Consider the following 23,748-nt stretch of genomic DNA (forward strand, 5'->3'; position numbering starts at 1 on the left):
TTAGGTTTGTTTTTTTCTCCTTTGTCCTCAAACTTGAATTTTTCTACCATATATTACTTGACGATATAAACATGATAATCTAAAAAAAAGTGGAGAATGTTTTCATACAGTTTACTTAAGAAAAGTACAAATAAAAAAACCTACTGAAAACCTACTAAATTGAAAATACCTGCTCTGATTACATCCGACATCTAGATCTTGATAGTATTTACTTTAGAAAAAAAAGTACCTAACTACTGTAATGAAGTAAATATATTTCATCATGATCCCACCACTACCAAAAAGGGAATTTAGCTCCGACCTATTATTGTACTATCACAAGGTTCAGACAATCAGTTAAATTTTACCTAGAAATTCTCACCGAGTATTTCTAAGGAGTTGATTTTACCTCAGAGTACAGAGTGAGTGTGGTCTTCTCAACTGAGCAATAGAGGTTATTGTGTCATAGGACACAACATTATATCTTGGGTCATTTCATAAGTGGGAGCATTTCAATAGAGGCTCAGCTCTCCCTGTTTGAACGGGGACCTCACTCCGCCTGTACATACCTATAGGCCTTTAGACCAAATGTAACTGGACAAAAATGATATAAAATGTATATATCATTGTAACACTAGTCTTTGGCTAAAGAAGGAGCCAAAACATTTCACTTTTTACTTTACTTTTTATATCTTTTATCTTTTGTATATTTTAATTTTATGTATTGTTCTTCTTATGTGTGTTGTATTTATTGTGTTTTTATGTTTTTATGTTCATTGTATGGACCAATAACCAGAGGAAATTCCAGGTAGGTGTAAACCTACTTGGCAATAAATAACTTCTGATTCTGATTCTGAAAAGAGAGATACAACAGTTGGTTTAGAAGGACCTGATGTCTCATTGTTCTTCCCCAGACACTAATAGGAGACACTGGTCTTTCTGTGATGAGACCAGAAGGTCACAGTCTGTGTTTAACACTCAGAGGTGGAGGTGGTTTTTGAACAGGGAAACAGTTAAAGTCCTTCATTTCTTACTTTAGCTCATAGTTCTCTCTCTCTTATGGAAGATTGCATCACATCTTCCACTTCAGGACATGAGGAGCAGAATTAAGCACAGAGGAGAAACAGTTGGAAACTCTTGTTGTGACAATGACACTTCCAGGTGATATAATGAGTTGATTCAAGGTTTTGCTGAATTTGAATTTTAAATGGGCACTCCACTGATTTCACATGTCATAGTCAAATTGGATGTCGTCTGTGGCTTTTCCTGTGTCCCATCACTTACTCAAGTGACACTATCTGGGGTTTCCTGCTTAAATAATGGGCATAGAGAAGATCATCAGAGATATTCTAATGACAGAAACTGTCAAGTTTGAAAGTGAAGTTTCCAATGTTTTGGGGACTTTTTCAGTTTGTGGACATTTTTACATCATCGGATAATCCCTTCTTAATGTAGGAGTTTGAACTTTAACATCACAGCAGGCAATTGAACAGCTAAGGAATAACACATTTTCAACAAAGAAGTAGATCATATTTGAATCCACTTCATGATAATCCTTTCTGCCTAATGTGCAACGCTTTATCTTACATTTCAAGACCTCAAATGTCTAACACAGTTTCACTTCCCTTTACTTTTATTAACCAGAAAACCAGATCAGCGATATAGCAACAAACTGACTCAGGCCCATCATTTCTTGAGAAAAAGAGTCAGCATTTGAGTCGCATTTAAGTACTGCCGTAACACAAATTTTGTTGTGAAATGTCGATATTCAGACATATAAAATTGAAGCAGTATGCTACTACTGCAGGATAAGTGATAATACAGAGAGAGAGAGAGAAGAGGGGGAACGGGGGGTTTATTGGACTGGTGAGCTCATGGGTTCCAGGGCAGGCAGTGACCAGTAATAGAATTTGGGTCCAAGGGCAGGTTCCACACCTAGTTGGTAAAATGTGAAGGACTCTGGGAGACTGAGTTCAGGAAGCTGTCCTTTGTCTTCAGGTCTTGGATACACGTGTAGGCCAAACTGTTGTTCACCAAAACCAACAACAGGCTTGGGAAAGTTAAAACACCAAAACATAAACAATCAATTTTCTACAAACTGACACCCAGAAGACATTAACAGGGATTACATTTGTGTATGACTGAGGGTGGAGGGGGGTTTTGTAAGCATTGCTCAACTTGATGTGGGTCTCTGCCATTGTCCGAGTATGGCCACAACTCAAATGCAGCCGACAGATGCCAGGAAAGCCTTCCCTTGTCTGATGAGCCGGCTATGAAAGCTGGCTTCCACAGGACTCTCATTCCCCCCCAGGAGACCATGGCACTGTGGCCAGTTCCTATTGTTTTTATATCATGTTTCCCACTTCATAACACACTGTTAACTTTGCAACTACAAACTTAAAATTGTTGCGGCGGTCTCCACACAGACCCTGTAGACATTGTTGTCAATTGCCAGAATTTAATCCAGACCAGATTCAAACCAGCAGAAAAAATTTCAACCTATTTGCCTGCTTTTGTTGTCAGTTATCATTATTATTATTATCAGTATGTTGTTTCACAGATATTTTTTCCTTCTGTATCACGTTACTAGAGATGCCACGAAATCCTACACACTGAACCTTTAAGGTGAACAATTGTTTCTAATTTTAGAATCAGCCTTCAAAATCCCGATGTAGAACACCTCTTCTAACACTGGCTTATTCTGCTCCTGTTATCTGCTAGCACACAGATCATGCCACAGCTTTTATATGGGCCAATAATTTAATTTAAATTTGAATCTAATATCAAAGCCCATTATATACAACTGAACTTTACTTACAGGACCACAGAACTTGTATTATCCAGGTTATTCTGAAATAATCTATGGTATGACAGGATCCAATTTAACAGTTTTGACCGTTTTGCTGTATTATTGATTGCAGACAGGTCAATTTCTATCCATTTCTTTATTCACGATTATTTTTCTTTAATCATGGTTTTATATAGCCCTGCTGCTGTCACCACAACCTCCCAGTAGTACTTCTATAATTCAGCAACTGTTAATATCTCAGTCAGTTCATACAAACAGAGTACAAATCTAGATGTCGGTGTGTTAACTATCAGTGGTTTGAGCTCTGTCCTGTTAGTTGCTTTGGTTTGTTGGGTCTATGCTGCCCTCTGCTGGACTCAAAGCTCACCTCAGGTCTCAGGTCCATCACCAGTTTTTCTGTCACGTTTATGAAGCAGTGTATTTGTCCAGATCAGGATCTGGACTCTCAGGAATGTCATTAAAGGAGGGAAGGGGTGCACATTGGTATTCTTTGAGGAGTACTATAACATAAGCTAGCCTTTGGTTAAATCAGGTGGGGTAATAGTCCTGAATGAGGTCATTGTTGTACTGTCTGTGGATGCTGTGGCATCCTCCCATCCGCTTTCAAGAGAAGGATATCATGCTGCCAGAGCAGATCCCTGAACTGTTTGACTCCATCACATACAGCAAGGTGCAGTTTAATTGAGGGTAACACATAAACAACTTCCATGGACGTAATAATATGAGGAACAAGTTCATATAAAAAGGCAATAGAATAAAAAAAACCATCTTATTAAGGCCCAATCGCATTTCACCTCTTAGCCCTTCCCCTTCGTTTTCCCGTGTTCACATGAATGGGTAGGTTGTCCCAATACCTATTGGGACTGAGGCGTAGGAACTGCTATTTTTGTGACCCTCACTTCAAACCTAGGGGTACCCACAATGCCTCGCGAATAGGGTTGCCAACTCTCTGAAAATAAATAAGGGACACCCTTCTTGGCGTGGTGAATTTTTTTAGCCCCTTTTTTGTCAGTGAAACAAATTTGTAACTATTTGACCCTGAATAGCATATTTTTGAGTGACATGATCACATGGGAAACAAATATTATTATCCAGCAATTCCCTTTAATAATAAACAAAATGAACTGAATAAAGTACGAAATTTTGTTAAACAGATATTGGTCTTGCTTAACTTAAAACTGTATACATTAATATAAAACAAAAGATAGAAATCAGAACATCCATCCTGAAATAGTGCATATTTTTAGTGCAATAAAAAAAGTGCAAACAGAACGTAGTGGGCTGACTCAGCCCACCATGGGCAATGGAAAAGTGCTCCGGCACACCGTGCAGTGCGCTTTATAGATATTTTCTCACACATTTTCCACCCAGGTGTTTGCCTTTTTCCTGTATTTTTGCATCCTTTTCTGCTTTTTTCTCAGAGGAGTACGAGTCGTATTGCTGCTCGAAGCTGTACCGCCCCGTAAAGCAGTTTTGTCACTGTCACCCATGCAGTTTTGTTGTCTTCCACTATCTTCTCCTTATACCTACTTATCTTCCACTATCTTCTCCGCAAGCAACGGTACCTCCTCGACCAATGGGATGAGCGTATTCTGTATCGTGTGTGAATATGCTGTCAGCTCATTGATCCCAGAGCAGGACATTGCCTGGGAACAAGTTTACTGTACATTTTCATATAAAGCGCCCTGTTATTCATTTTCCATTGGCCTTTTACTGACTATTTTATAAATCTTCCAGTTATACGGGACAAAGTGCTTCCCTTTTCAGCTCAATACGGGACGGGTGCTTTCGTTTCTAAATACGGGACGTTTCCGTATTTCAAGGGACGGTTGGCAACCCTACTCGCGAATCACCGGCAGGCTAGGGGAGGTACCCACAAATGTAGTATTTGCTCCATTAATAAAGTTGTATATGATAAATGTTAGTTTGATATCATTTCAATGTATTATGGTATTTCCAACAACCTTAAAACAAAAGGTTGCAAGGCGCTAGCTTTAGCATGCTAGCCATCTTCCTTTTTTTTTGCACGATAATCCCGTATTTTCACATAATTTCATATTGCACCCGACCTCTTGGAAGACTCATGATGCACTTGATTGAACCAGCGTATAGCAGCAAGGAACTGGACCTTACTGCTCAGTTAATTACGAAGCATGTTGTCTACAGAACTTTGCTAGCAGCCTGAAGCTGTGAGCTGTTGATTCATACGTGAAATAAGAGTATCCAAGCTTTTCAGTTTAAAATGTCATTGATTCACCTGCATTTGCAAAGATTTTATTTGGATATTATTGATTTGTCACTTTAGTAACTGCAAACCATATCATTGGTTTATATAAGATCTCAACCATTTTTATTACAATGACATCCCAGGCAAAACTTTTGACTCGTCTGTTTGCATCGACCACTACTGACGTGGCAGGTTTCTTGAAGGGTAGTCCCAATTCGTAGAGGAAGATTCCAACCACCACAGGATCAAGGATTGAATTGGGATTGGGCCAAACCAAAGTGTAGTTGGAAGAGATGTGTTTGTAGCCTGCAGCAGAAGATGTGTAGACTTTCTGGTGTCCTGATGTTGAGGGGGACAATGAGATCGAAAGACTACTGGCCGTCCCCGGCTGCGCCTGCTGTTTGGGTGGGTGCAGAGATTTTGAAGCATCTCGCGGGAAGTAGAATGAAAGTTTCCATGTTTCTTGTGCAGGTTGTCAGAGGTTGTGGAGGGATGGACTCAAATGCTGACCTTCCTACAATTTTACTTTATTGATCTTGGCTTCCGTGAGCTCAAAACTGTATCCCTTACTCTTGGCCCTTCTTGGCTCTTTCTGTTTTAAGAGCATTGGCCAAATGAGCGGTTTTCTTCTTTTGTTTTTCAAGAGTGGAGGCAGTGTTACTAATTCTCTCCTCCAAAATGGCCCTTTGCATCAGCTCCTGATGTAGGGTGTCTTCTAGCTGGGCCTGTTTCCTCTTGCTTTCTGACTGTTTTGTTTGAGCATTTTTCAGTTCACGTTGTAACCTCTTGTTCTCAGAGACAACTTGTATATTCTTCATCTTCACATTGTCTAGTTTAGCTCTGTTGTCCTGGTGCTCGATCAGGGTAGCTTCATGAGCATGGCTTATAATATTTAGAGCAGCTTCAAGTTCCCCTTGTACCCTCTTGCTCATGGAAGCCAGGAGATGATTATCCTCAGTCAGAACGTCTATACGCTGCTTGGAGATGTCGGCCTCATGAACAAGCGTTCTCTCACGTACAGGATCGACACGTTCACTTCGTAGCTTCTTGTTCACAGAAGCAACTTGCTTATTTTCACGAGTCAGAGAGTCTATTTTATATCTGTCCGCCAATTGCTCGGATAAGGCGGCGTCACCAGCAAGCTGCATCTGATGTAGAGCATCCTCCAGCTCACCTTGTAGCCTCTTGTTCTTAGAAGCCAGCTGTTGGTTTTCATGGGTCATATTGTTCAGTTTATCTAAATCTTTCTGCTGCTGGTTTAGGAAATCTCTATTTGGGCCTTTTTTCTTTCACTGTTTGCCTGTTGTGCTGTTAACCTGATTCTGAACTCATCGACTGAATGTCGGAGCTCAACAATGATGGCTTGATTCTTAAAGATAATATCATCTTTCTGTGACATGGTTTCTTTAAATTTTGCTTCCATGGCCTCTAATTTACCTGTGATATCATTGTTCTGCAGGCTTAGTGTTTCCTTGTCATACATCACTGCCTCTCTATCCGCTGGGGCTGTCTTTAGCCTCTCTAATTCCTCATTTACTTGCAAGAACCTGGCTTTCTCCTTCTTCACTTGTTCCTCAAGTCTGCTGCAAGCTTCTCTGTCTCTCTGATGCTGCTGTACAGCATCCTCCAGGTCACCTTGTAGCCTCTTGTTCTCAGAGGCAATGTGGTCATTTTCACTGGTCAGTTTGTTCAGTTTAGCTCTGTATTCCTGCTGCTGGGAAATGGCAGCCTCAAGAGCATTGTTTATCTCCTCAAATTCATCTGCAGTCTCCTCCTCAAGTTCCTCTTTGATCTCCTCCCCAAGTTCATCTGCAGTCTCCTCCTGAAATTCCTCTTCGATCTCCTCCTCAGGTTCATCTTCAATCTCCTCCTGAAGTGCCTCTTCGATCTCATCCTCAGATTCATCTTCATCATCCTCAAATTCATCTTCAGTCTCCTCCTGAAGTTCCTCTTCGATCTCATCCTCAGGTTCATCTTCAGTATCCTCAAATTCATCTTCAGTCTCCTCAAGTTCCTCTTCAATCTCCTCCTGAAGTTCCTTTTCAATTTCATTCATAATGTCCTGAAAAGGAGAGTCTGGTGAGCTCAGCGAAGACTGAAACAGAAAATAATTATTAGTTTGCTATTTATTCATGTTCATTCTTGAAGAATAGTTGTAAATTTATCAAATCATTAACATGTTTATTTTATTCGTCTGCTTGTGTAGCTAATCAAACTTGACAAAATGAGGGGTAAATGATACAGACAACACAGAATTACAGAATTTGAATGAATAATACATTGAATGCAATGAGAAGAGTTATACGTCTAAGGAAAAGTGATTGTTAATAACAAAAGATAGTAATATTTTTGTATCTGAAGAGAAAGACTTACCTCGTCGAAGTCAGAGAGATAGTCAAATTCCTGCAAAGTTTCCTTTTCAATGTCCTCTTCAATCTCCTCCTCAAGTTCATCTGCAGTCTCCTCCTGAAGTTCCCCTCCGATCTCCTCCTCAAGTTTATCTTCAGTATCCTCCTCAAGTTCCTCGTCAATCTCCTCCTCAGGTTCATCTTCAGTATCCTCAAATTCATCATCGGTATCCTCAAGTTCCTCTTCAGAATCCTCAAATTCATCTTCAGTCTCCTCCTGAAGTTCATCTTCAGTATCCTCAAATTCATCATCGGTATCCTCAAATTCATCTTCAGTCTCCTCAAGCTCCACTTCAGTCTCCTTCTCAATTTTCTTTTCAATTTCATTCATAATGTCCTGAACAGGAGAGTCTGACAAGCTCAGCGAAGACTGAAACAGAAAACAATTATTAGTTTGTTGTTTATTCATGTTCATTCATGAAGAATATTTGAAAATTTGTAAATTTATCAAATCATTAACATGTTTATTTCACTCGTCTGCTTGTGTAGCTAAACAAACTTGACAAAATAATGGGTAAATGATACAGACAACACCGAATTATTGAATTAGAATGAATAATACATTGAATGCAGTGAGAAGAGTTACAAGTCTAAGGAAAACTGATTGTCATTATCAAAAGATAGTAATTTGCTCATTAATTATATGTTTTATAAACTAATGCATAATTTGTTGGCTCTCTGATGTCTATTATATAAAAGAATATGTCTATTATGTCACAGAATATATAGTCATTTTATTAATGTCTGTGTGTGTGTGTTTGTGGAGTGGTGTAAGCGTGTCTTCGGTGCGTGTGTGCGTGCCCGCCCGTGTTTTTGTGTGTGCACCTGTGTGCGTCTAGCCGTTGTCAGACATGACCCGTGGGTAGAATATGGAGAACTGGCTACGGAGTTTGCCTTTCACACGTGTCATCATCCACGTTGGTGTGTTCAGGGTGTGTGTCGCCACCTTTTAACCGGGAGATGTTTGTTGTATTTTGGTTTTGTTTAGTTTTTTGCGTCTGTCACGTGTTAATAGCGTTACCATCAACCCAGTTATTACTAATTCGTGACGTCTACGATTTTTTTTTTTATAACCTAACTGTTGACTTGTTATTTTAAGCGAATTTCGTATAGATAAACTGTGATTGTTTTAACTTACATATCAAATTACATATTATTTATTTCCTTAGTGTTTATTGGAGTTGTTAACATCCATATATAAAAATGACGGGTTGTTCTGCGTTTGTACCCTCATGGTGGAATGCACTTATTAAAGGAAATGTAATGTAATGCAATATAAACATTCCAAAAAGGGGGACTTCACTGCAGCTATATTCTATGGTACTGACCCAGCTTTATCAATAACTACCAGTTTATAACCCGGATTCAGACCTGGATTTATTGTTTAAAGAGTAAATATCACATTTTCTTCATCATAGTGGGGTGCCTAGGCAGTCAGTCATTTCAAATTGATGCAAAAGTTTTGTTTTGTTTTCTAAATTGAACATAATGGTCTATGGAACAATTTTGGTCTGAGGGCCAAGAAACCAGATAAAAAAAAAAATTGTTTTGGGCGGAAATATACATTTTTTAAAAGGTCTTAATTTTCTTACATTTGCTATGATATATTATTTTTTATTGCTATTTCAAGTCAGTACTATGTTGGAAATGAACTTTTGCTCAAATATGGAAGTAATGAAAATTATGGTATAGCAAAAAAATAAGGTGGCTACCAATTTTCATACCTTTTTTTGAAATAAATTAATAGTAAATAATAACAATGTATGTGAAGGGAGCAATGGTGTGGACCCAGTGCTCTTTAAGAAGACTCAACTCATCACCACAGTGATTCACACACTAATTAACGGTAGGTGAACTTTTATTGTCATCTTGTGACATATTTAAATACAGAAAGAAAAAACAACGGCAATGAAATAATTGATTAGAACTATGAATTATTTATTTTATAAACAGAAAAATACACACAGGTAGATGTTATATATCTGTTATTATATACATTATTGTTTGGAGGTTGCCATTGAGTGGTTTGTTTTGGGGAATAGGAAAGGGGTGAGGGGTGGGAGAGAAAGGGGTGGGAGTGGCAGGTGGGCAGGGGGAGGAGGGGAGGAGTTGGTAGTGGGTGGGGTAAGAAGGTGTGAAGGAAAAGGTTGAGTGGTTTCAGGGCAAACGTCCTATCATTCCTGTCATCTTTGGAGGGTGATCCGTCTCCAGGTTCAGGAGTTCACCTTCACCGCCTCAAGCTGCTTGACATTTCTGTCCATAAATCCTCTCTACGTTCTCCAGCTCGTTCTCCAAGTCAATGAGCTTGTGCAGGCAGTCCATGTACGACCTGGTAGAAGCTTGTCGTTTCCTGATTTCCTTTTTCACCAGCTCCTCCTTACGTTTGAACTACTCCAGGAGATTTTTCTGTTCATCTTTTAGATTGTCAACTTGCTTCTTCAGAGTCTTGTTTTCTTTTTCAACGGCCTCCACCTTCCAGCTGCTCACTCCCTCAGTCAGAGTCGTCTCCTTCCGCAGCCTCTGCGCCTGCATCTTTAACTGACTCTTGTTGACCTCCTTTTCTTTGACCGTTAGCGTGGCCGGGCAGTTAAGGTAGGGGGTGGTTTGAAGAAGCTTGTCCTTCTTCTTCAGCTCATCTTCAAGATTCCTCTGTACAGTCTTGAGCAGGTTGACCTCCACCTGCAGAGCCTGGTTTTCCTGGTCGACCTCCACCTCCCTGCTTCGGCTTGTTTCAGAATGAGCCTGCTCCTGGTGCAGACTGGCCTCCAATGTCTCACACTTGGCCTGACACACAGTGAGGTCTTCCCTGCAGTATATGTAGGCCCTGAAGCGACGACACTTTTTCAGTTTCCTACAACACAGAAGCCTGGACTGGACCAAGAATGTCTACGCATAAACTCACATACAGAAGAAGGTAGCAGTGGACCTATCCTGCCTCACACGTATACATATGGGTTATATCGGTCATATTATAAAGATATCAGTTACTACTCCTGATCCTGAATCAATACATACTTATTATGTTCAGATAAGAATCAGATGAAGAATTATAACAGCTACCATATTTTATTAAGGCTGGTGGTAGGTCCGGAGCCAACAAGACCCCCTAGAGGGCAATTTTTTGACCAGCATGTCTGGCCCTCAATTGTTCTATAGACCCTTACAAACAACTTAGAAGTGAAAACGAACTTTTGCATCAATTTAAAATGAAAATGACATATTGCCTATACACGGAACCCCACTATCAGTAGTGAGATTGCACTTTCATCCTGGCATGACGTAGGTTGAGGAGTTAAAAGCTCATTCAGTTTTATAATATCACAAATATAATCATGAAGCGCATCAAAGCTTTAGAATCAAACATTGAGTCGGTGTGACTAGGCTGAAATGAGTTTTCATAGCAATGTCTTTCAGGGGATTCTGAAATTAATTCAAGATAAGACACGATTAGATAAAAGTTTATTGATCAACACAAAAAGGGAAATTCTTTTGTTGTCAGTCATGATATTGTTCTCTTCAAGCAAGACTTTGACCTCAGATACACAAAACAGGATTGAGTGGAACTGCGTAGACCCCATCAGGTTCTTGTGATTCTTTATATGGCGACAACAGAGTAAAATGAATCCCTGATTGTTGTAATTCAGTTTTATCTGATATGTCACCCACTTACACTGTTAATATGTCTCAGTTTTCTATTACAGGGAGGTTCAGTCCTCAGGATGCTCTCAGATTTTATCACTGAGCGTCTTCTCCCAAGGACTCCATGTGAGCAGGCTCCATGCGGAGAAACTGACCTCCAGCCAATTTATGTCTTCACCCCTAAACAGCAACTACAGCATAACCACTGGTTTATTATCTGTCTGCAGACGTACTTAGAGAAGTTCAAGTACAAAAAAACAGTCTACAAAGACTTTTGAAAGCATCTTCAAATGGTACAATATAGCACCACCATTGTGACTGCACTCTCTTCACAAAATGCCTTCTAGATTCTAAATTGTCCCTCAGCCGCTAACTTCTGAACAAATGGATATGCAAACCTTACCATATTCAGAGTCATTTGACAAATTGATTAGTGCATTAAAGGGAGATTTTGGTGCTACTAGTGGCGTTGCAACAGGGTTGGCAAAGCCTGTTGCAACCCTGAGGCTTGAGATTACATTAGTCCCCCTTAAATTGATCGTCAATGCTAATGAGTGGTTGGTGGCCAACATATTTATGAAGTGTTTCTACAGAGTCAACCATAGATATATATAAAGTCTAGATGTCTAGGCCAACGGAGTCATACGTCCGCACATGGCGGCCATCTATTCACAGGCAGCTCGCCCACCCATAACATTGTGTTGTAGTGGTACATACTTTTTAAATAACCATAACTTGCTAAATTCTCAACCGATTTTTAAACGGTTCAGTTTGTTACAAACGTCAGAGATGTAGTTATGACACTGCATACTTATGAATAATTATGTTATTTTCTAAAAAGAATAGAATAATGTTCTATAGAGGTACAAGATTCCCTTTACAAATATACATCAAGAATTGTTTTAATTTTTTTTTATTTAAAAAGTACATGTGCCACTACCAATACAATGTTATGGGTGGTCGAGCTGCCTGTGGCAAGATGGCCACCATGTGCAGATGTTCGACTCCGTTGACCAGAAACGCAGATGAGACATCTAGCCTTTATATATATATATGTCTATGGAGTCAACCAGGACTCTGAGAACTGGGAGCGTCTCCTCGTCAAGCCGAGCTCTAAACACAAGGTAGATCTCAACTGTTAAACTCTGCACTGTAGTTAAAGGATGACCCATCCCTCTAAACTCATTTGCCTGTTCACTTTCAAGGATATTCTAGTGATCAACAAGGCCACGACTATTGATGATGCTGTTATTCTTGCAAGGTCTTATTGACATACACACACTTTAACATGTGGTCAGATACATATACCATGTCCTTTGAGCATTAACTACACACACACACACACACACACACACACACAAACACACACACAAGGCAGAGGACCAACATCTGAGGGAGGTAAGGCAGATAATGAGCAGACCTCCCTCACACACACACACACACACAAACACAAGGCAGAGGACCAACATCTGAGGGAGGTAAGGCAGATAATGAGCAGACCTCCCTCACACACACACACACACACACACACACACTAAGTCACCTCAACTTCAGATGTTTCATGCTCCTTATCAAACAGGGAATTAGAGGAGGTTTGCATGCCTTTTCTCACAGTATTTCATGAATTACTTCATTGTATTAATTCGGAGACGTCCTCTCCTGTGAGATCATCAGTCATAGAATGCTTTGAGGCCAGAACACTATGACCTCTGGTAACCATAGCAATGGCGCGCACCTACAGTATCATCAACACGCGACGCCAGGACTGCCTTGTGCTCCGACCAACGAGGCACTGCCCCGTGTAAGATACAGCAGCTTCTGTCTAGTCTCGACCAATCCAAGAACCACTGTCATGCCCAGTACATCGATATATAAACAATGTGCGCACTCAGTCTAAGCGCCATTTTTCCTGTGCAGCTTACTGTGTAGGATCAGTGGTCCATGCATGTTCAATTGCTGGACACCGCGTTTTCCTGACCTGTGACCTCTGAATAAACTTTCTTAATTTCAACTTGAGAACGACCACTCCTGCCTTTGATTTCCACCCGCAACAGTCTGGTCATATTTCAAATTTACAAACATTGTTGTTAAATACTTCTAGACAAAGCGGAGCAGTTGTATGTGACCTTTTTAAGGTAAACGTTGCAAACACAACTCTGGCTCTGAGGATGACCAGGTTCCTCAGTAAAGAAGTCGAATATGTGCCATGGGAGACAGCCTGGTCGCAACTTGGACAAATTTTTCCTCGTGTTTGATCGCAGTGAAGTTTATGGACCCATGTAGGTTAGTAAAGGATGCTCAGCAACACAACTTAATAATCACATATAAAAGTATGTTGGCCCTGAAAACTGAACCCACTGCAGCTTAAGAGACCAAATGTTTCTCCACTGAGTTTGAATATCAGCAGGTAAAGTTTCACTCATATTTCACTAATTTCCTCTCATTTGTAGGATCCAGTTTTTCATTGACATTCATAAAATCTGGGATAATTAATGTGTATTCTCATTTACAGATTTTTTTGTGTCCCTGTTAGAACAATTTAAAGCTATGCATTAAAAATGTTGCTTAGTTACATGTGTGTTTCTAGCATTATGTATTTTAAGTATCTTGACTAAAAAAAGTTTATGTTTTTATAAAACAAACAGCCCTGTGACTGATGTTATATATGTTATCATCATGTTATTCCTACTGATGCTTTCATGTGTGAGCAGAATTTGATTGTTGTGGTTGAGATAGAGTAAACTTTCAGCCCCTTTCAATGTCACTGGAATTAAATATTATTCTCATGATTGATCTATCTAATATTGTTTTCTTAGTTAATCCATTAATAGCTTGATTTGAGCCATAACTCCCCTGAGCTCAAAGTGACATCAGACATCAGATTGCTTGTTTCATCCAACCAGTGCTGCAAACCCCCAAATACGTTTACTAGGATGTAAGAGAAGTAAAATCGGCCAATCCTCACACTATAACTGTCAAGTCATTGTAGTGGAGTGAAATGTACAATATTTCCATTCCAATTAGAGAGGAGACATAGAAGCTGAACGTGCAAATGTCATAGACTTAATTCCCAATCATTTCACTGTGTTCTTCCTCAGCTACAGCAGTTCAAAGAAGACAATGAATGGCAGTTTGGCTCTGGAGCGAACTAAGGCCTACATGACGTGAACCTGAACAAGAACCTGGTGTTCACCAGTGAACCCTCTTCCCCAGTTTAGTGACAAAGAGTGTTGGGCTAAAAGAGTATTTATTGTTCTAATACTCTACCAGAACAATACCTGTATACAGGCCAAAACGTAAAAAATGTGGACCTCAAAACCCAGTGGTCTGAATTTTACTAAATCAGCTGTGCATGCTCGTGAGGAAAGTGAGTGCACAATGAGTGAGAAGCAACAGACACTGTCATGCAGGGCCGGTCTTTCCTACAGGCGACATAGGCGGTTGCCTAGGGCGCCACTCAGAGGGGGGCGCCAAAAACTGCGGCGAGCAAAAAGATAAAAAAATATATATATATTGTTTTTTTTTGCCAGGCAGACTTTTTTGCGCCCCCTTCTATATGTGGTATGGTCCAAAACATTGTATTTAATTACTTTGACAGTAATTGAAGTAGTTTCATTTCAGAGATCAGTATATGACAGCAGCACTCAGGTGGAACGTTTGGCACGGGAGCAGCTGCACCCTGTACTGTCTCTTTGGGGGTAACAGCCCCAAAGAGACAGTATGCTGAGGAACTGAATGCTACGTATCTTTATTACTGCTGCATTCATCCTGTATTCTACAGGTTAGTAGTGGGTGAGAGTCACCTACGTTAGCTCCTAAAGCTTCGCTTGATCACCACGGGTGTCATTGAGCGAGTTGATGTTGTTTTGATTGTCTTCTTAGACTGGTAACAACTGAATGCCTCAGTATGCTTCTCCGAGTCTGCTGCGGACTGACGGACAGACAGAGCGGACGGACCCTTTTTGATTTATAGTTCTACGAGCCTTTTTGTTGTGAAAACAATTCACCGCCAGAACAGTAGATGGCGGAACTGAAGTCGAGCTTGGAGAAGCCTACCTCATGATGTATATAGAAGAAGTCCACGCTGGTTTATTTACGTCCTCCCGGCTACTCACACACACAGTGAACGATGGCAACTAACAGAAAAAGGCTGTTGATGACGCGACAGTTTTTGCTGAATAAAATGACACCCAGCGGGTCATAATGCTTATGTTATTGTATCTTAACGCAGCGGTTCCCCGGTCTTGTTTCCAAACTGCGTTGCTAATTCAACAGCAGCAACAGCTTGAAGCTACACGGAGGCAGCTAGCTTCCCCCCAGCTTCCACACACAGTCAGCAGGGACACCCGATACTAACTACTATCAAGTGTTTGCTTCTAACCTGACAGTGTTTGAGAAACAGTGTCATGACAGCCGTGGGATTAAAGTCAGCGGGTACGTACTTTCTTGGTGTTGTCAGAACATGCTAGCACATTGAGGCTTGCGGTTAGAGTGTGTCTGTCCAAGCAACTTCGACGAAGAAAGAAATAATTTTATAAAAAGTTTTTGTGGAATAACATTGGAAAATATTTTGTATTGGGGGGGGGGGGGGGCAGCAGGAATGAGGCTTGCCTAGAGCGCCAAATGTGCTAGGGCCGGCCCTGCTGTCATGAACTGTCATGATGAAAATTGTGTGACAGGCAATGAAGACAAAGTCACTAAATGCTGCAACGCAGTTCAGCTTTGGATGTCAGTAGAGGTGAAGAGAAAAAAATCACATATAATCAGCTTATAAAGGTTTACAAACAGCAAAGTAAATAAGAAAACTTGTCCCATTATAAAAATGTGATCAAATCGGTGCAGGTGTCATTATCCACAAGTTACCACATCTAGGATTTGTAAGAAGTTGTTTGAGAGTCGACGCAATTTGAAACATCAGCATACTGCAGCACATAAAATGTGATATTCTATGCTGATGAAATAGATTTCCCATCAGCTGTGGGTGCATATCTATAAAGTCAAAATTTAATTTAAAAGCGTGACTATTGTTTATACATTTAAAAAGCACTTTGAACAGATGTCTGGGGGGGACACTGCAATTCTCTGAGACCAAACTGGGATTTTACAAAGGTCGTAAAGCAGCTCCAGACATCACACATCACACTGTTGACATAAGAGCAGAGTGAAACTCAATTCACAAAGCGGGCCAGCCATCATCCTCCACACTCTGACAGAGTTTATGTCCGTATTTAGTTCTGGGACAAGGTCGGAAATAAAACCTATTTGACGGCATTATGAATCAAATCTCTAAACTTCTCTCTAGACCTGAAGTGATTCATTCATCATGAGGCTTTTTTTCAGGGTCTAAAGCAGCAGACCGGTTTACACGGGAAAGAAAAGGTGCCAATTAACAGCTTGTGGCTCAGCTGCCACCTCGCTCAGCGGGGTCTTTCCTTAAAGAACTTAGAGGGGATGTGCTCCCTGTTTAACACCTCGTCGTCCTGCTGACAGCTGCTGTGTTTGTGTTAGGAAGTGGGGTTAAGCACCAAGTCCTCATCATCTCATCTGTGTAAATACCGGGTGGAAACAGTAAATGCAACAAAACGCCCAGAAGTATTGATGAATAATAATATTTATTTGGTGCAAATTCAAAGAGCTTAATAAATACACAGTTCTATATACAAAAAAAGACACGAAAGGACAGAAATATATTTTGTTAAAAATAACAAAAGTCACGAGGTTTGTCAATAAATTAATGTCATTGTTGCAATGAAAATTCCCAAGTGGATCCACAGTCAGTTGCGACTCAACAGTGTCCAGAGAATGTGGGAGTTTGTAGTTGTTGCTGTGGCATCCAGTACTGCTCGCTGCTGAAGTTAACTCCACTGGAGACCTGGCAACAAGAAACAGATTTTGGTTAGGACATCATTCAGCTGCAACACTCAGGAGAAACACAGTAAGCAACTGTTTGTTATAAAGCACATCTTGTATTTGAAATCTAAACGATTCTGAGTGGTGTAACCATGAACCATAACATACCTGATAAGTGTGCTGCAGAGAGGACGGCGTGGCCACACTCATCGTGTTACAGTTTGATTCCTGTGGACTGCAGCTGGCGGTTGGCTCTCCCAGGAACTGGCAGAGGGTTTGTGGTGGCTCCATGAAGCCCGGGGATCTCCTCTGCTCCAGCACCTCCTCACTGAGGCCCAGCTGAGCTGACAGGTAGGAGATGTAGCGCATGGTGAGGCGCAGCGTGTCGATCTTGGTCAGGGTCTGTCCCGCAGGCACCACTGAGGGCGGGAGGTATGACCTGACATGATGGAGAGCCTTGGTCAGATCCCTCATCCTCAGCTTCTCCCGCTCGCTGGCGGTATCGCGCTTTTTCCCTGGATACCTGGACCTTGACTTCTTTGTGGCGGAGGTGGCTGTGGAGGACGTGGCAGTGGAGGATCTGGCGTAGGGCACAGACTGGGTCTTGTGGGTAAGCTGAGGTGCTTCTGGTTCGCTGAAGATGAAGCGATCCAAGGCGTCTTGTTCGTTTCCTGCAGCCTGGATGGAGCTGGGGGAGAAGCAAAAGGAGTCCACAGACGAGGTGGGAGACAGACTGCTGCCCGCACTGAAGTAGCCAGGGTCCAAGGCTGGATCAAAGGCCATAGGATCATAAGTCTTCTCTAGAAGGGACTCAAACAGGAATGAGTTCTCCTGGAGCTGGAGAGGAGAGCAGAAGGACATGTCCATGGCTGCTGCAGTAGTTTCAGTTGAAGTTGGTGCTGTGGTTGAAGGCTCTTCCTGAGCAGTGAGCTGTCAGTGTGTTGCTGGTGAGGCAGTCAGAGGATAGTGAGGAGGTACAGGGAGGCTGCTCCATATATGTGGTGGGAGGTGTGAGGTTGCACCTCAGGCAGCCTCCCCTGCTCCTGAGAGGCTCTGGGAGCAGGCCTGACACCTAGGCCGGGGGTCCCATGGGAAACAGGCCAGCTCCAGGACAAAGTGTGACCCGGCAGCTCGCACAAGCATCATAATGTCGATTCACACCATACGCTCCTGCATCCTGGGAACATGACCCTGCCATGACAGGGCGTCCACCTGGGTCACAGATCTGTCTCTGAACCTGAGGGAATGGAAATCTGGTGATTCACTGGGTGTGATTGGGAGCTGCTAATTTATCTGTAACCAGAATCCAATACTATCCCGAAATAATCACTGTCAAACACACAAATGCCACAATATCGGATAAATTGCTCCAACGAAAGAAGAAGAACCATGTTATGGAAAATAAACCACAACTTCGATAATCAATCACGTGTCCTATCAACACCCACATATAGACATTGTTCAGAGTGACACTGATCATAATTCATCAGGTTTAATCCGTCTCTTTCTGCTCTGGTATCTGATTCCCTGTGAGGTCAGGCTGGAGAAGTGTGCCTGGGCAGCTGGGAGGTGTGAGGAGTTTACACCTCGTCCTGTTTGGACAGGAGCACACTCACTGCTCTGGGAACCTGGATCCTCATATAGAAAGAATGTGCAGCATCAATAACAACGACCGACGTCATATATTTTAGTTACTGGGCTGAAGTGTGCCTCTTAGAGCCAGTTCGACTTTCAGTGGGAATCTGTAATTCTTGTTCTCAGCACTTGGTTTTTCCACAGTAGGGTTTTAAAAAGGAACAAAGGTTAATACAAGTATACTTTCTATGCATGTCATCTCAAAATAAAGTGTAAACATTGATAAATACCCTTCTGTATCGGTTCATATTCAGATTTCATTTGAAACTAATTTGCAGATTTAGCTATATGAATGTTTTTAATGTTGAGTGTATGGTGTCACTTCACAGATCAATCATCAGTCCTGGCTCTCTCAGTCATTTGTAGTTTTACAGGTTGGTAGAGATATTTTTTTATTTTTTAACGCCAACACTTGATTACTGGATTGTCTCTGACAAGTCTGTGGATTAGAACGTCAGGTGTGGACTGTGGATGTGAGTCCTGAGCCGTGTTCCCACAAACCACCGTGTCACATTTGACTCCTGGTGAAACCCATAATTGGGACGTGTGAATTGGTCTCACACGGCTCTCCACCAGCTCACGTATGTAACAAAAACAGACAGAAAAGAAAAATGAATGAATGAATGTATTGGACGTCTATATCAGGAAACCATCTCCAAGGCAAGAATTAAATTTGTCTTAGGACAATAATTTTTGAACTTCTGGTAAAGAAGGTTTTTCTGAAGGGGTTTTCAAGTTTTTGTTATTTTTCTAGAGCTGAAAAGGGTGTGAGGTGACACCAGACGTGACAGCTGACCCAAGGACCAGTTCCAACAGCAACTTTTGAGCCCCCACCATTTTTCTGTGGCAGGACATTAAAACAAGTATTAAATCAACATTTATATCTCTGTCACTGCCACTATCAATCTATGTTTTGCCACATGTACTGCAAATCTATTTAACCCCTGCTGACCTTGTGCAGATGTTATCCCATTATTTTTTGGCAAAAAAAACCCCCACAACCTTTTAAAAGTCCTTATATATATTAACTAGATTCATAATCTGTTTTATTTTATTTACTTCTGTAATTATCTATAAACTGCTCTCTGTTCATTCTTTCAGCATTATGAGTTTCCCCGGCTGTCAACTGTCTTCCTCCCTCCTAGGCTGATGATGGATGGGATCCTGCCTCTCTTAATCCACATTAGCTCTGATGGTGTTTACTCACATGTAATTAGTGAATAATCAGCACCGCTCTGCTAACCCTTTCATCCCAAACCCCTTTAGCCCGGGGAGTTTATTAGCTTTACCCTGATGAAAGACCTGAGTGAGTATATTAAGGCTTTGTGTTGGGTTTGCTGCTTGCATATCAAATGAACTGCATGTATGTGGCAAGCTAAACACTCTGCCCTAATTCTCCAGCCTGATATGCAGATCCACACTTCTCCATGAATATTAAAGCGCTCTCCGTTGGCTTTAGAGGGTTATTAAGGCCGGAGGTGAGAGCAAGGGGGGAAAGCGTGGCCAGGATCTAACATCTTAGTCTAGACTTAGCGGTGCCAGGGACCTCTCTGTGTTTGCTAAGCCACATTAACAGAGATACACTAAATAAACTAGATAACCTGTGGCAGAGGCTGGTCTCAGGTCTGCTCACCTTGAAATATCACATGCTTCAGACCACGAGAGGAGACTACTTAAATTGTTCTATATATGTCTGACTGATTTGATCTATTGTTTGAGGTAATTATATCATGTGCAGTTTGTCATTGGTATTAATAATGATAATAATAAACTTAATCTATACAGCGGTTTGTGAAAAACACAATAACAAAGTGCTTCAGAGACAATAGAAAAGACATGCAGTGCAATGGTAAATTAAATAACAAGATAATGGATAGTGGATAATGGAGCAAATGAAGCGATAAAACAAATCATACTTGAAGCTTCTCTATATCGTTTTCTTTAGTTCTTGTATTCATTGTATAAATATAAATAAAATACATAAAAAATAACTTTCGAATTCTTGGCATGGAGAGTAAAAATATATACCAGAAGTTCAAAAATTATTGTAATATAATGTTTTATGGAATTGATGCTCTTCACTGAAATCCAAATGACAATTTTTTTGTCACTTTAAGTTTGTTAAGTTAATCGATAACACTCATTAACTGTTTTATGATTTCTTTGGGAACCCCAACATTTTTGAAGACAAACTTTATATGAAAGACTCCCTTGTTGTTCCAGAAATAACAGAAAATGATCAGTCCCTGTAATTGTTAATCTCTCCATAGTTATCTTGTGTCATAAAATAATATATTAACCATGTCTTGTACCTAGCTACCTACCATTCAGTGCCTTGGCAAGTTAAACAAAGTTAAACAACTATTTTTTATAAAAACACTAAAAAGTAAAAAAAAAAAAAAACACAATTAAAGAAATGTCTGGTTAAAAGTAATAAAACAAATTTAAAATAACTTACTTGAAAGATTATTTTAATTTCTGATTCATTCACGATCATGTGTAGCTTTTCTTTATCATTATCACCTTTAGTACTTACATTAACTGTATCATAGACTGTGAAAATAACAACTAAAAAATATATAAAATTAGCTTCAGAATTCTTGGGAGGAGATTAATAATAAAATATAATATGTAGTATGATGTTTTATGGAATTATCTCAAATTTAAACTTGTTAAGTTAATCATGAACATGCATTAGGTGTTTTATGGATTCTATGGGCATTTTGAAGACAGACTATATATGAGAAAATCTTTTTGAGATTTTAAAGCCAATAGGGGAGAATAATGGGGGAAACCTTAGATCAAGGCGTGTTCCCTCTGTCTGTCAGCTTTTTTGACATAAAGTTTGTTGTGCAGTTATTAAGTTGTGAGCTGAATTGTCAATAGAAGTTATAAAATCAAGAAATAACAGAAAGTTATTATTCCCTGTAATGTGTAATTTCTCCATAGTTATCTTGTGTCATACTATAATAGATAAACCATCTCTGTGCCTAGCTACCTACCTATCAGTGCCTTGGCAAGTGAAACATATTAAGACAAGAACTGACTGACACTGGCCAAGTTTGTTTTAATTGTGATATTGTGTTCTTTCCCGTGAGACATAGATGTTTTCATCCAAATTAGAAGCCACTGCTTTGTTTGTGTGTTGTCTCTGGTGTCTCAGCACTATGACATTTTCCATAAGCCCCATTTTCATCCTGTCTCATATACTGTTACTGTACCTATGATTGTGTAGGTAAACACAATCTCACTGGATAGAACCAGTAACCTTTGTTTAACAAGTCCCTTATTCCCAACTAATAACTTTTAACACAGTTCCCATTGAAGCTGAGGTACACACATTATGGGCACCTGTATGAATAATGAATGAGAGAAACTGAAATGCATGATGGGAAGCAATAATGACAACACATGGTGACATTTGAATATTTTATTATAAATAGTGGTATAAAGAAATATAAAAATAGTTCTTAGACATATGAATATTTACAAGGAACATTTCATAGGACACAAATAAATATAATTTAGAATAGCATTTCAATTTCAAATAAATTACTTGATTCACAGTGAGGCAGTAAAAAAACAGTGAAGTAGTCTGTGTCTGTTGTTGGATGATGATCTCACAGCTTTGGAGAGTTTAACCCCAATACTCTCTCGGGATGTAGAAGTCGTTGCCATACATCTGTTTACAAAAAAAACAATAGATTTATTAGTATTTTGCACAGAATTATGATTTCTGTGGGATCTTTTCGAAGGAGGTTTTTATGAAAGATAAAGTGTAAATGTTTACATACCTGACAGGACTGAGTTATTGGAGGAGACTGGTGGAGGATGGTATCCATGCTGATATCTCCCCCAGGAGCTTCATTGTACTGCTTATTGTACTGATCCACTCCAAAACTACAGCTCCCAGAGTGCACCACAGCGTTCTGGCTGTGACACTGTGCTGGGTACAAGCTCTGGTTCAGGTTCTGGAACTGGAGCTGGGCCTCCTGACCTCCCATGGAGCTGTGCTGGAAGAAGCTGAGGATGTCAGGTGAGGGGGAGTTGCTGGGCGAGGGGTCTCCCTGTTCCCTACGCTCGAACAGCACCTCCTCGCTGAGGCCCAGCTGGCCCGACAGGTAGGAGATGTACCGGATGGTGAGGCGGAGGGTCTCGATCTTTGTCAGATTCTGTCCTTCAGGGGCCACCGAGGGCGGGAGGTAGGACCTGAGGTGATGAATGGCCTTGGTCAGATCCCTCATCCTCAGCTTCTCCTTCTCGCTGGCGCTCTCTCTCTGCTTGCTGCGGATCCGTGTGGCTCGACCCGACTTCCGGCCACGTCCAGACATAGAGCAGGGCGAGGACCCGAGGCTCTGAGAATATCCACTTTTGGTCATCTTAGGGGTGGACTGCGGAGGCTGCTGGTGGGAAGGAGACAGGCTGGAGTCCATAGAGTTGACAGGGGACAGGGTTTCAGAAGAGGAGATGCTGGAGAGGTCAGAGTCGGAGCACCACTGGTACTGCAAGCCATAGTTGAGCAGAGGCACAGAGGAGGTATCCATGTTGTGTGGAGGGACTCTGCGGTCTGACTGGAGAGACTGGGAGTGAGGCTGTGAGTGCTGCTCAGCTCCTCCTCACTGGTTTATAAGTGTGGCCCAGGCCACAGAGGTGTTAAGTGACACCTCCGCAGATTCTCACAAACCATCACTGTGGAGGGCTGAGGCCACAGCCCCTGAAAACACACACACACACACCCTCAGTGGGACCCTGTCTCTGTACCTCTCCCTCTCCTCCTGTGTCTGGGAAAGTTCAGCTGCAGGAGTGGAAGTGTGAATTTTGACTCCTTCTCAAAACAATAAACAGCTTTGCTTTTTCTGGCTTTTTCCCCCTGCAGGAACTCAGATGCATTTTGCACATGTTGAAGGGATAGAGTTTGTTTTGAATGATCCTGCATTCACTTTTTATTAAACAACACTGGTCAGCAAACTAAATAATGTAGTGTGAAAGTGTGAAGAGTGTACATACTGCAAACACTTATGACCAGCTGATTAAAACAGCAGAGCATTTAAAATTAAATTAACATGAATCAATATCAAGCTAAATACATCTGGCTGTGCAATATGACCAAAATTGATATTAAGATAAAAATGTTCATGTCAGTTGCTTAATCTCATGTTAAGTGTCTCACAGTCTTTTCCTTGGAGCTTGAAAATAAATGA

The 23,748-nt window shown here is 40.9% G+C and overlaps 2 protein-coding genes across 2 annotated transcripts; both read right to left on the bottom strand.

The window, feature by feature from the left end:
• Positions 1-9,811: 9,811 nt before the first annotated feature.
• Positions 9,812-17,779, bottom strand: mespaa (mesoderm posterior aa). Its single transcript, XM_062393002.1, has 3 exons — positions 17,081-17,779; positions 16,903-16,934; positions 9,812-10,274 (listed from the first exon to the last, which is right to left on the bottom strand). The coding sequence occupies exons 1-3, from the start codon at positions 17,777-17,779 to the stop codon at positions 9,812-9,814; spliced, it is 1,194 nt and encodes a 397-aa protein (XP_062248986.1).
• A 16-nt stretch (positions 17,780-17,795) lies between these two features.
• LOC133957766 (uncharacterized) lies at positions 17,796-23,091 on the bottom strand. Its single transcript, XM_062393003.1, has 3 exons — positions 22,271-23,091; positions 18,074-18,149; positions 17,796-17,984 (listed from the first exon to the last, which is right to left on the bottom strand). Exons 1-3 carry the CDS (start codon positions 23,089-23,091, stop codon positions 17,796-17,798), a joined length of 1,086 nt encoding a protein of 361 aa, XP_062248987.1.
• Positions 23,092-23,748: the final 657 nt, after the last annotated feature.

This window comes from Platichthys flesus, chromosome 1 (genome assembly GCF_949316205.1).
Source record: "Platichthys flesus chromosome 1, fPlaFle2.1, whole genome shotgun sequence".
In the NCBI taxonomy this organism is placed as follows: Eukaryota; Metazoa; Chordata; class Actinopteri; order Pleuronectiformes; family Pleuronectidae; genus Platichthys; species Platichthys flesus.